This window comes from Pezoporus flaviventris, unplaced genomic scaffold, assembly GCF_033815535.1.
Source record: "Pezoporus flaviventris isolate CSIRO_AGI_PZ_B2104156 unplaced genomic scaffold, CSIRO_AGI_Pfla_v1 ptg000007l, whole genome shotgun sequence".
Lineage (NCBI taxonomy): Eukaryota > Metazoa > Chordata > Aves > Psittaciformes > Psittacidae > Pezoporus > Pezoporus flaviventris.
The window spans coordinates 33,608,202-33,621,160 of record NW_026892555.1 but is presented as its reverse complement, the minus strand read 5'-3'; the positions used below and the strand labels follow the sequence as shown (position 1 = coordinate 33,621,160).

At 39.6% G+C, this 12,959-nt stretch overlaps 1 protein-coding gene across 10 annotated transcripts in view; it reads right to left on the bottom strand.

Annotated features, from left to right (window-relative positions):
* The window catches only part of NCOA2 (nuclear receptor coactivator 2), a 193,816-nt gene that overhangs the window by 8,573 nt on the left and 172,284 nt on the right, over nucleotides 1-12,959 (bottom strand). For all 10 annotated transcript variants that reach the window (XM_061448305.1, XM_061448306.1, XM_061448304.1 and 7 more), the window contains 5 exons: nucleotides 11,042-11,320; nucleotides 10,105-10,182; nucleotides 9,343-9,577; nucleotides 7,796-7,973; nucleotides 5,349-5,547 (listed from right to left, as the gene is read on the bottom strand). In XM_061448305.1, coding sequence (XP_061304289.1) covers nucleotides 5,349-5,547; nucleotides 7,796-7,973; nucleotides 9,343-9,577; nucleotides 10,105-10,182; nucleotides 11,042-11,320 — 969 coding nt within the window. The remainder of the gene's footprint in view (nucleotides 1-5,348; nucleotides 5,548-7,795; nucleotides 7,974-9,342; nucleotides 9,578-10,104; nucleotides 10,183-11,041; nucleotides 11,321-12,959) is intronic.

The following is a 12,959-nucleotide window of genomic DNA, read 5'->3' as shown; positions in this document are numbered from 1 at the left end:
ATTATTCTGCTTCACAGACAACAACAAAGATTTCATTCCTGATACTATGACCCTTGTGCATATTTTACAAAGCAGGCTCCATAAATTAGGTCAGTATTACCTGAAGAGGACATGTCTGCCGTGAAAAGTCCTGAAAGCAGAAACACGTAACTACTTTCCTAACCTCAACACACGCAGCTTTTCTGCTTGCAAACCACGACACAATCTTTTCAAACCCTGATGAGATAACATGCAAGCTGAAATACACCAACTATTGACTTAGTTTTAATGACACTTATTTTTCTGCTTGTAAGCAATGGGAGAAAGACAGCATTAAATGGTAAAACGTGCAGCAGCATGCTTTCCTAAAGTATGATCTCAACAATTTTCTGAATGCAACCACAGGAAAGTATTGAAGCTGTGTATTTCTGCACAACCAAAGGGTCTGTCATGCTTAGTTATGTGGAAAGTGTGATTTGCCAAATTTACAGCATTGCTTTCTTAATCAAAGGATTAATCTCACCATGTAGGAACTGGTACAAAATACAAAACGCAGCCCTTCAGCAAGGTTCTGAAATACTAGAAAATCCAGCTTTGCTTAGCAGTTTTACAGGGAAAGAAACCTCTGCCTAGGGAGTCTTTGTTGACTCAGTTCTCTCTGTTACTTCCCTCACACTACATGCATACTAATAGTAAAGATTTGCCCTTACAGATTTATTTGGAAGAAGAAAGATGTTTTCTGTGTCACCTGCCCTTTATGAGACTTATGTTGTAAATAAGAGGAGATTCTGCAACTGCACTACCTTGCTTCAGCTACAACAACCTGCTGCAACAAGGTGGGGAGACAGTCTTGAATTTACCACACCAAAGTCTTCTCCTTTCAGGTCCTCCTGACTTGTTTCTGTTGATATTCACCGATTTTGCAAAATGTCATAAAGCGAAACGCAATCACATGCAACCACCTAAAGTGCTGGTTTCAAACACCGCCAGAGACAAGACTGCAGTTCAACAGGAAAGGTTCAAAAGTTCAAATATTTTTGCCACGGGAACTTTCAACTCTGAAAAAATTGATTAAATTCTGCAAGACTCTGAGTGATGCTTTCTGATTCTTAATAAAAATGGGCAGATTTTTAAACCTAAATGTGAAAATTCAAATCGGAAAGGAAGAGAACCACACTAATTTGCTCAGAAAGCAAGCAAGCAGACAGCTTTGCAGCTTTATTACATGCATTTGACTAAGCAACAGAATCCATGTCTGGAAAGTGTTTTCTGCTATTATTCAGCATTCATCAGAATGCACAGGCACAAATACCTTTTCTATTTGCTCAGTAGACAAAGGAAGATAAAAACAAAAAGCATAAATAAAAAGACTGCATACTAAGTCATCAGCAGTTTTGGAACAAAAAGATGACTGCACGATTTGCATGGTGGCAGTTAGGACAGGTATGGGTAAAGAAGATGGTTCCAGGATGCATGCCACAAAAGCAGCAAAGGCATCAGTGAAGTTCCTATCACAGGATCCCTTTACCAGTAACAATGCAATAATCCTGACTGGCATGGTATCAGATACAAAAAAAAAAAAAATCAAGAAAAAAATTTACTGTTTTATTACATTTACCTCAGAACTCCTTGAAACAAAACACCCCACATTCACACATTAACTGTGCTGACTGCAATAACAATGCAATTAGAAAAGTAGGGAAAAAGAGAAACAGAAGAAACAGAAGGGGTTTTATCGTTTTCTGAAGACAAATCAACTGGCGTTATCAGATATGAAATCTGACTAAAACAAGACAGTAGAAGTTTTGCAATTCCTGTGCGATTAACACATCAATACACTTTCCTGATAACAAAGCAAAAGTATATACAAGGTGTCTAATAAGAAAAGTTTGCTACCACTCCAGGGCTCCTCTCATCCATGCTGAACAAAATCAAAATTCTGTTTCAAACTAACTCTTTGTAGATGCCTGGGAAATACTACTCTGTGCAAATTAATAAACATCTGCTTGGAGTGGACATCTAGAGAGGGGTTTATTTCATATACTGAAAAGCCTCTTGCATGGGTTTCAACCTTTTTCTCTGATAGTTCAGTCAACAACACAGATCCGTGATGCAAAATAAACAACAGGAACAAACATGGCAACAGTCCCTTGTGCGAACAAGAAAATGAGAATAAGGAAACAATAAGTTGTGTGAACGGTGTAACACCAGGAGGGTTTAAACTTCCTCAATGCCTGGGGAAGCTGTTTTGGAAAGAGGGGACCTGCAGACCTGACAGGGTTCCTGATAACAGCTTCCTACAAGACACACTAGTAAGAACAGCTTGAAGAACTTTTGTACCATTATAGGGAAGAAGATGATAACGAGACAAGGTCTGATCCCCGTAGCACATAAAAGATTCTGTTAGCATCATAATTAGCAAGTAAATTTTGGGCATAATCTTAATTTTTTTACTTGGTGATGCTGGGAGCCTATGTAGTAAACTAGGTATGTTGGAGATACACAAGTATGAGCAGATAAACAACAAACTTAGTATTTCTGAACTCTGGGTATGTCTGTGTGATGCAGTATAGTGTCACAAAGAGACAGGAGACAAAGCCAAACCAACCTGCTTGGTACTAAAAGTAATACACCTACTTCTTACTAGGTAAATAAACCCAGGCATAGCTTTTTACTAACAGGTAATACATATGACTTCCAAAACCACCCAATAACATGTGAAGTGTTAAATTGTTTTCAAAAGCTAGTACACATTTTTTGTGTACTACCGTTACTCACTGTGGTCAGAAAGAGATGAGCATTTAAAGTTAAAATTATGTATTATGGAACAAAAACTGGCATTGAATAAGTAAGTAAAAGTGTAGGTGACAGTGTAAAAAAAACCTAGAGAATGAGTGAAATAGCAACAGTCAGCAGAAAATGTAGTCATTTTGAAAATCATCTTACAAGAAAAAGTTTGGCACAGCCTAAGTTAATTGCTAAATAAATGTGCCAAATTGTAAACCACTGTGCCCTGAAAACAGAAAAATATTATCAATTTAATATTTAAATATACATTCTTTTTACTGAGGCCTCTCAGAAAGCAGAATATAAAGCAGCACAGCAGACATTCCTAAGGACTAAAAAGTATTGTCTTGTGGCCCAGAAATGGCCCCTCAGCTGTCAGTTGGCCACCTCTGACCTAGATGGAGCATGAAACATTTGCTTGCAGAGTTTGCAGATGACACAGTGCTGTGGTGGTAAATCAGGAAGAGAACAGGTTACTGATACAGAACGAGCCAGAGCGCTTTGGTTAAACAGACTCAATCTAGAGAAATTCAATTTGATGTAGACAAAAGGAAGGCAATACATTTGGGAACAAAGAATGCAGGTTTCATCTATGTCGAATGTGCTGAGGATTTAGGGATCATTATAAGGGTTTCAGTATGTGCTCCCCAGTACAACTTTGTCACCAACAGAGCCAAGGCATCCCATACATTGAAACAGAAATTACAAGCAGAACTTGACTGTACACAGCACTCACAGTTAAATCACTGTCTCTGGTTATTCTGTTCATACTCCTAGAAGAGGTTACAACAGTGGAGTTTGAAGTAGATCTACAAAAGGGAGGGACAGCCTGAAAAACACATGTTGAGTTGGATGAAGAACTTCAGACTATTCACTTACTGGAAGTTAGATAAACGCTGTCTTGAAACAAGATCTTGTACATAACAGGAAGGAAAAGCAGTGCGACAGCTGTGCCAGTGGAAACAGTAGTCTGCATGGACATCTTTGAAATAAAACCAGATCTCTTCCTACATTGTATGTTTCTCAATTTGGGTTCCTGGGAAAAACTATGTATGGGCATGCTGAGAAGTCAGACTGGGTTGTTACCTTCAAATCCCCACTCTTTTCTTTTTTGGTTTTACTACTGTTTTACTACATTAAATGTGTGCAATAGCATGCACTTGAGAACAATAATAATAATAATAATAAAGTTGGCTACAATTGGGCTTAGCAACTGGGAATACTGGAGAAGGTGACAGATCTGTGAGTATCAAAATTACTTCAGGTCACCAGTATGTGGCAGCTGTAAAAGACAAATGTGATCTGGGGCTATATCTGTCTGGAGTATTCCAAGAGAACTGGGGAAGAACTAGTGTTACGCACATGGCTCTGCACTTAGGAAATACTGATTCAAACTGCAACAGGTGCAGAAAAGAAAAGGGAATTTGAAGCCTACAGGAAGAGACTGAAACACTGTGGCTTGTTTAACTTACAAGAAAAACTTCAAGAAACCCAAAACAAAACAATCCAACAATCTCAAACCACAACAAAATCATTTTAATTGAATGGCTCTTTTTAAAATACAAGAAGAGAAAAGAACTATTTAAGCTAAAGGACAATATTGGAAGAGTAAATACTATTATCTAATTTAGGCTAGAAAAAGGACACACATTAATAAGCTAATAATATAATCAGCTTTAAGCTGGAATGTTATGGTCTCAGAAAAAAGGTTTACAGTATTGTCCACTGTAGCAGCAGAGGCTGCCTGAAGACACAAGAGATACTTTCCTACCAACATTTCTAAGAAAAGTCCATAATTTCAAGCCTGTGTTTTGAACAAATGGGAATTCAGTTCTGAACCTGTTAATTAAGAGGACTTGTTTGTCATACACTCGTTAATGCACTGTGTGAGTTTAATTGCAGGTCAACAAATGGAAATGCTATTTTCCTTATTTCTGATACCCTAAGCAACAATCTCAAACAAAACAGAGTATGTAAACCTCTCAGCAGAAAAGAACAGGTTACTTACCTATTGATACAACAAACTATTCTATATGCACCACATTACAAAAAGCGTGGATCTTGTCCTCATGCCAGCCTGACAGTTCTTGAAGTTGACTGCCTATTTTCTGGTACTACACACACAGCGGCTAGAGAAGCACCTTTCACACACTGGAAGGATCATTCACTCTTACCTCTGGGAAACAGCTGCCTGCCATTCAGTCCTAGCCTCTACTGCTGAGAATATTAGCAAGGCCACTGGTAACCTACAGCTGCGCTACGGAAACTTACCTACTGAGGACAGGAGCTAGATCAGCACACACTTTCCATGAAAGTCCAGGAGCAACTACATGTGCTATCTACAGTGGTTCTAGGTCAAAACGGGAGATCTAGATGTAAAAGTGCTCTCTATCTCATTGGTCACGTTGGTTATCTGAGTGCAGAGCTAAAACCAAAGCCTTTTTATCAGCATCATTTCTCAAGAAAACTAGTATAAGAAATGTAATGGCTTACAGGAGTTACAGCCCAACACAGCAGACCTGAAAAACTGTCGAAGTCAAAGCAAATCCTCTGGCTGTCATCTCACATCCTTAAATTCTCACCTGCTCAGGACCCATGGAGGACAACCCTGATGTAGGCACAGAGGTCGCTGAGGTCATGCTGATCTGCCCTGTCATCTGGTTCATGTTGTTCATACCACTTGTGTTGGTTGCCATGGATACACTGATGTTCATGTTATTGTTGTACATGCTGGTGCTTGCTTGCTGCCCAAAATGTGGTGGGGACTGTTGTGAAAACATGCTACAGCAAGGAATGGAAAAAGCAGTGTGTCAGACTTAGAATGCTGAAGCCACTAAGAAACTATTTTCTTTTTAATATATCTTAAGCTAGAATTGATATATACTGTCATTTATTCCAACTTCAAAGGAAAAACTAGGCTTTGGCTACATTAATATCTACTAGATTTTCAAAATTTAAGGTTCCATGTCTGTGCACAAAAATGCATGCCTTTGTGTGTGAAACTATGACAGTACAAATCTGTTATGCATGTGCAATAACAGCCAATTAGCTGTCTAAATGGGCTGTGTATGTATTCTAAATACATTTGGGAAAGTAATTTTTGGAGAGAAAGGAAACACCTTTTTCTCCCCTCAGTGTCAGCACAGCACAGGACTGTTGAGCTGAAATTGGACCTGGCCTAATAACCGTCTTTTTGCAAAGGAGGTATTTGCACATACGAATATCAGATTTGTACATACAATTATGGGAAGTGGGCTCACAAATAGAGACATGCAATTGTGCAGAAATCTATTTACAAAATCTTAGCATCAGGTTTTGAAAATGTGACACTGTAAGAAACAACGTAAAGTCTAAGATAATTACCCTCTGTGTTACTTTAAGGCCATTTCAGAACAACTTAAGGAGGAGTAACTGGGGAAGAACTCATCCCAGGTTTTATTCAAAGTGAAGTGCTTTCTGGATAGTATATTCCTTCTCATTAGGTCAGAAGTCATATGAGAGATTTTTACATTTCCTAAAACAATCTTCACTGTTTATATATCAGTCTTCTCTATGAGCATAATTCAACAGTCAGTGAAGGAATTATTACTGACAATTTATCAGCTTAGAGGATCTGCATTAGACTGCAATATTGTGGAAGGGATGTGTGTCAGATGGCATGCAGTAACCACCTCTGTATCAGTGTTTGACTTCTACTTCCCTGTGAAGCACTTCTTCCACAGCTCAGGAAATCTTTCAGGGTTAACACTCAGCCTTGCACTTGGGTAGTCCATTAGGTTATTGCTGTGCACTGTGAGACTTAGTGGAGTGCAGTGACATTCTGGGCACAGGACCAAACTTGGAGAATCCCACCATTCTCTTCCTTCCAACTCCATGTCTTTTCAGGCCACCTAACCCCATTTTTAAGTTGTTATCTGGATGGCTGAAACAGTACACTACGGATCATTGTGAATACTCAGTGGCTTGTGTAAACGCATCTGACATGTCTCCGCAGTAGAGCTGCAGATCAGCAAGCCAGCCTTTAGTCTTACCGAGCTACCCCTGCTGCCACTTCAGCAGAAGCCATGACAGTGTGAGCTATGCCTCCTGCAGATGCTTCAGGAAGACAATGAGGAAGAGGCATGGACAAGGATGATGATAAGAGATAAATCAGTTGCTTTAAGGGGAACTTCATTTGGATCAGCCTCATCACTGAAGCACTGGTACTTTGGGTTTATTAAATCTTTATCAACCAGCAGGAAAAATATTTGTTGCTGGGCTGGGATAGTAAAAGCAGCCTGAGAACTTCAGGATGACAAAAGCACTATGCTAGAGACAACTGTGTGCACCTCAGTGTCAAGTGATAGAGGCTGTACACCAACCTGATAGCTCCTCCTGTCTTCCACTGAAAAGCGCAGATCATTGCCATCTGGAACCTTGTTGCTGCCTACTGACAGTGTTCAACATCCAACCCATTTAATGTGGAGAGTCTGATTATTAGAGCTATACCAACTGGGGCATGGGCCTCAACTGAAAAGGTGACTGCATGCATCAGGCATGCTATGATGCTCTCAGAGAATGACAGTTATATGCTGACCCCCCCCAGTATGTGCAAGCACTAACGGACTGAACCTGGTTGCACTCCAGCACTTAAAGTGGGAGGTAATCCAATCACCCCAATTCTGGAGCAGTAGGGAATGTATAGGCTCTGGCTCAGCTGATCCAGCCTTGTGGAAAGCAGTGTGGGAGCATAACATGAAAGTCATTTGCAGAAGAATTGCATCTACACAAATGTTAGGGACTGGAGTTCACTGTGCAGCAGAGGTGCTTCTCAAGGACACAGTGTTTTACCAGTTATCACAGACAAAGCGATGCATTGTGTGGATGCAGGTCTTTTAGGTATGCACTCACTTTGCCTTGTATGAAGACAGAATTTATACCAATTCGTCAAGCCAAATTGAAAAAAAATCTTTTTTAGTATAGCCAGTTAAAACCAACCAACCAACCAAGCAAACAATTACATAAAACATAGGGTTTGGACTAGATTTACCTGTTTCCACCCATATTCCCTTGTGCCCACCCGTTCATCTCCGTAGAGGACTGATAGGCAGGATTAGCCTGAGACTGCTGAATCATGGGGCTTTGAGTATGAGCCAGTCTTGGGGACATCAATGGACTCTGAGGAGTGGTGGCCCCTGTGAAGCCTGGATCAGGCTGCTGACTAATACCTGAAAAAATTCAATGAAAAATTTAGCCACTGTACGTTCAAAGTTAAAAGAAGCAAGAGCTCATACCTCCAGACATGTCTTTACACAGTTCTACTTATGTCATCTGGAACCTATAACCTTGTGTCTTAATCTGGCATCTAGATTACAAGCAAGACATAATCAACTAATACTGTACGTATAACCTTAAAAATATAATTTTGCATGAGTATGTTGGCTACCTGTGTGCTCTAATCAATCACACAAGTGGTCTGTCCCCTCTACAGACCAGAGGAAAAACGCTGGCGACTTTTTTTTTAGTTTAGTCTGTTTTAAATTCATCACAAACAGCATACTCAAGAGAAATAAGTCACTCAATGCTGGAGTAAGAATCAGGTGGTATGAAGGCTATCCTTATGTTCACTGTCTGTGTGAGTTAACTTCCCTGTATCTCTGTCTATATCATAAAATGATAATTCATTTTCATAAAGTAACTACAAATACATGGAGGGAAATCATTATTATGATTTAGAAACTGGTGTAAAGGATAAAAGATCAGTAAGAGTAGATAGCAAATTCAGAACTGGATGGACATGATTTGCTATAACAGCAGAACCTGCATATAACATTATTTAACTGTAATATAGCTCATACAATACTTATAAATAAAGAAGCTATATAACAGTAACTGTGTGGAGGTAAATGCCACATGCATCCCCAGAACAAAGTGGTGTGCAGCTTTGTAAAACACACAAACAAAATGGTATTTACTACTGTATTACACACAGGTATAGGGACATGGAAAAAAATGCTTTATCCGAAATAGAATTTTTAATATTGAAATTCAATAGTTGTTAATTTTACATTATAATGTACACATGAAGAATTATATTTCTTGGGGAGGAATCTGATATTTAAGCAATATTAAAATTAATAATAAAAATAAATGATAAAATTTAAAAAGATTAGGTACAGCTTTGCTTCTGGTCACTTTATGCTTCCAGCCAACAACAACTGGTATCTTTATCTTCATTTGCACTTTTACCATATAAAGTGGTTTAATTTAGTCTAAATTCAGAGTCTCCCAAGCCAACACATACATGTGTGTTGATGTGGGCATACACATTTTTATCTGCATATAACAATAAACAAACACACACATCACACTTCTGCTATCCCTCAAAAAAGAGTGGTGCTTGGAGAATATGTGGTACTAGAGCTAGGAAAAGTGGAAAGGCACTATACTGTGGTCCAAGGGGTCCAACCCTCCGTGTTTCCCATCATTCTCAGGGAACCAGGCAAGAGGATGTGTGAGGGTAGCTTGGACCCAGCGCTGGGTAGGACATGGAGGAGCAAGGACTGCTGACATGCCCCTGGGGGGTGGAACCAGTACCGTAGTTTGGAGGAAACGGAAACTGCTGTGTGTTTGCCTGCGGGATCCGTGGATTGCTCATGGTTGCTGGTATGCCACCGGCGGCCACCATGCTGGGGGTCATGCTCAAGCCCTGCCCTCGCATCATCAGCGTCCGCTGCTGCTGCACCTGCTGCTGCTGCATCTGCCGCTGCCGCAAGTGCTGGCTCAGGATCTCCCGCTGCCTCTGTGCCAGCATCTGCGCGTTGATTGGGCCCTGGAGGGAGAACCACCAACACCTATCAATAACCCCTCCTAAGGCCAGCTGACCAGTGGAGGCATCTCCACTACGGCAATCTGGAAGATTCCAGCTCTTTTTACCCCCACCATGCAAGTAACAATAACATAGAGTGGGAGAAAATAATCCTATTAATACTTCTCCTGGGAAAGACTTCCAACAGTGCAAGAGTCAAGAAGTGAAAAAATAACAGTGTTTAATGTTGCAGTGATTTGTAATTGCAAATTTAATAGCTCACTTAAAAAACCCACATCTTTAGGAAATGAGAAGTTTGGTTAAAAACGCAGTTATATCTCTAGTAAATAACTAGCCACCCCATGTAAATATAGGAAAGATTCTTGGAAATAAAAGAGCAAAATACTTCTTATCATACAGACTGCATTATTTGTATTAAAGCTTTAGAACTGGTTGGCATGGATTTAGTACATAGCATTATTACTGTATTTAACGGGGGGGGGGAGAAAGAAGAAAACAAAATATTTTTTTGTAAGTGCTATTTCTTTTACCTGTGTTGGCACTCCAGGTCTCAAAGACAGATTCATATTGGAGACACTGCTGATCTGATTTATCAGTGGCTGCCGATTCTAAAGGAAGAAAACAACCCAACACCAAACCCCAAAAGTTTTTAGAAGGAAAACAAGAAAAGGGAAGTTTTATATACAGAGGTATATGCATTTACTTTCCCATCAGCTGGTTTGAGTACTTAGTTTTACATATTTAAGCTGGGTGTAGTTTTCCTACTCAAGTCCTACTGTTATTCATAGAATCCTCTTTCTTAAGGAGATAACACCCTATACAAGTAACAACACGGGCACTAAGCTGTTTACCAAACATGTTACCTTTACAGTTCCTGTTCCTTTTGAGTTTGGACTGGACTGTTGAGGTTTACTCTGAATTAGACCCTATCCTGATGACTGAAGGTAGAAATGATCTTTCTTCCTCCACTAGAAAAGCACTGATATTTTATTTACAGCACTATAAACCTATTTATATAAAAATGAAACAAGAAACAACAACTTAAAATGATCCTCAAAAGTAGATCAAGGCCAAGTGAAAAAGAAAGGATGTAGGTAACGGGCAGCAATAAAAGCATTTAGATTGCTGGAAAAGCCAAGATATAACCAACAGAAAGAGTTGTATAACAAAAAAGCATCACTGTAGCCTTGCTCAAAGAATTAGTGCGACTAGGCTTAACTACTGGGCATATTTTTGCACAGTATTATAGAAAAAATAACAGAAAGATGCAAAAAAAATCAAAAAAGAGGATGGGTAAGGTACCACCTCAGCAAAACACATGATGGCTAGTGTTCAGAAGTGGAATTAGGCTGTAACTAAACAGGGTATGCACTTAAGACCTTGTCTACCTGTAGGCAAGCTGACAGTAAGTGCCACTCAGGAGAGGCATCTGTGCTGGTGTGGAACCAGGCATGGAAGAGGCCGTACCTGCTGCGCCTGGAGCCTGTGCTGCAGCTGGAGCCGCAGCTGGTTTGGCTGGTTCTGCACGATGCTGGTGGGCCGCAGGCCAGGCCGGGGCTGCATGCGCAGGGCTGCATACCCCGGGCGCTGCCCCATGGCATGGAAGCTCGGGTCCTGCATGGGCACATAGCTGCCCTGCGCCATCTGCGCCTGCGCCGCGTACTGCTGGGAGAACACCGGAGCCTTCTGCTCCATCAGCATGCTCGACTCTTGGCTGGAGAAGGTCTCGGGGTCAACAGCTTGGCTCTGCAGAAATACGTGAACAACAGAAATAGTTGGTGGGATATGGCTTTTCACAAGATTTTATGAGACTAATACAGCCACCCTGCAACACCAGCCTTCTAGGATGTGAATGTTTTGAAGCAGAAAATTACATAAATTATCTTTACCTAAATATAAAACTTACAAATAAATAGCATTGTATTTTTTGAGTGTCAAAACATATTCATGGGGACAAATTCCTTCTCTCCTTTTATTTTCCCTTTATTTTTTTTTAACAAAGACCTATAATCTTTGTCATGTTCTTAACATAGCCTTTGTATCATTCTGCTAACAAATGAAAACCTGAAATGAGAAATGCTATATCAAAATCTGTAAATGAAATGATGGCAGCGTATTTTGTCACTGATTCTGAGATAAATTCAAAGACGTTACAAATGAACAAGTAAATTTTTATCAGTATCTTTAAACAAAATAATGGCTTCAAATAAAGATGCCTGAAACTATTACAGAAGCTAATGTGAACAGAATGCCTAATTCTTTCAGGGCACCTTAGCACAAACTGATTACCCATTAGCATAAAAAGGCTAACACAATTCTAAACTCCATTCTAGATACTCCCCTAATATTTGTTCTAGCCAGAATAGTTTTATAGCTTATTCCATGCTGACCTTGGAAATCAAGTTACTCTAAATTTCAGCACTCTTATGAAAGAAAGACTGTAAGCTCCTACAAAATGTTTTATGGTTATTTTAAAAAACATGTTCTAAAATGTGACAGTTCTCTTATTTGCAAAATTCTTCAACTGTTTCCACTGAGATTCTAATTAAATAGAAATATATTTACCTCTTAGTTTGAAATAAAGCAGTATTTGTATCTTTTTGGTGGTAATGCTTCAAAAGCTATGTAATATTGCATGAAAGTTTCACACTGCAATTGAATTTCACCAATGAATTTTATCTCCCTCTTAACACCTCACTGAGTTCTGTGTTGTACCAAATAGGCTTGGAGATAGCTCTCTCATGTTCAAGGTAGGACTTCATTGGTCCTATTTCATATCTAAAATGCAAACCTAGTTCAGAAGTTACACTCAGGGTGCTGATGAGTGCTGGGAAATGAAATGGGTATTCTAGGCTCTGAGAATATTAAATCATTATAGAGACATGTACAGATGATTTTGGAAACAAAATTTTGATGCCAGAAACATCAAAAACCGATTTTTCCCTAAAATCTTTTTTACTACATTTTTCTTGTACCATTGCAAACTGAAATGGACAAGAACCGACTGGAAGCCAACAAAAATAGCTGTGAGGAGAAAAAAGAAAGGATGAAAAAGAACAGAATCATTTCATGCTAGGAAGTTTAGGAAGCATGTCTGTTATTAAAAAGAAATTCAGTTTTAAGTGCTTAAGCTTCTTCAGGTGGAATTCATCCCTTAACACACACTAATCAACTAAGGGAAAAAACTATGGGTGAAATGACATGTTACAGGTGTGCTCATCCAAAAGCTGGTTGCCCCCATCGCACAAAGGTCTTGATCTTGTGCCTCTGCTCCTAGGTCTTCATATTCCTTGCTTTTCACCTTTCCTATACCTTGTTGCTGACTGCAGTCTTGCCTTTCTCCCACACGGCTGTTCCTCTGACCACCACGTAAGCAGAAACCTGT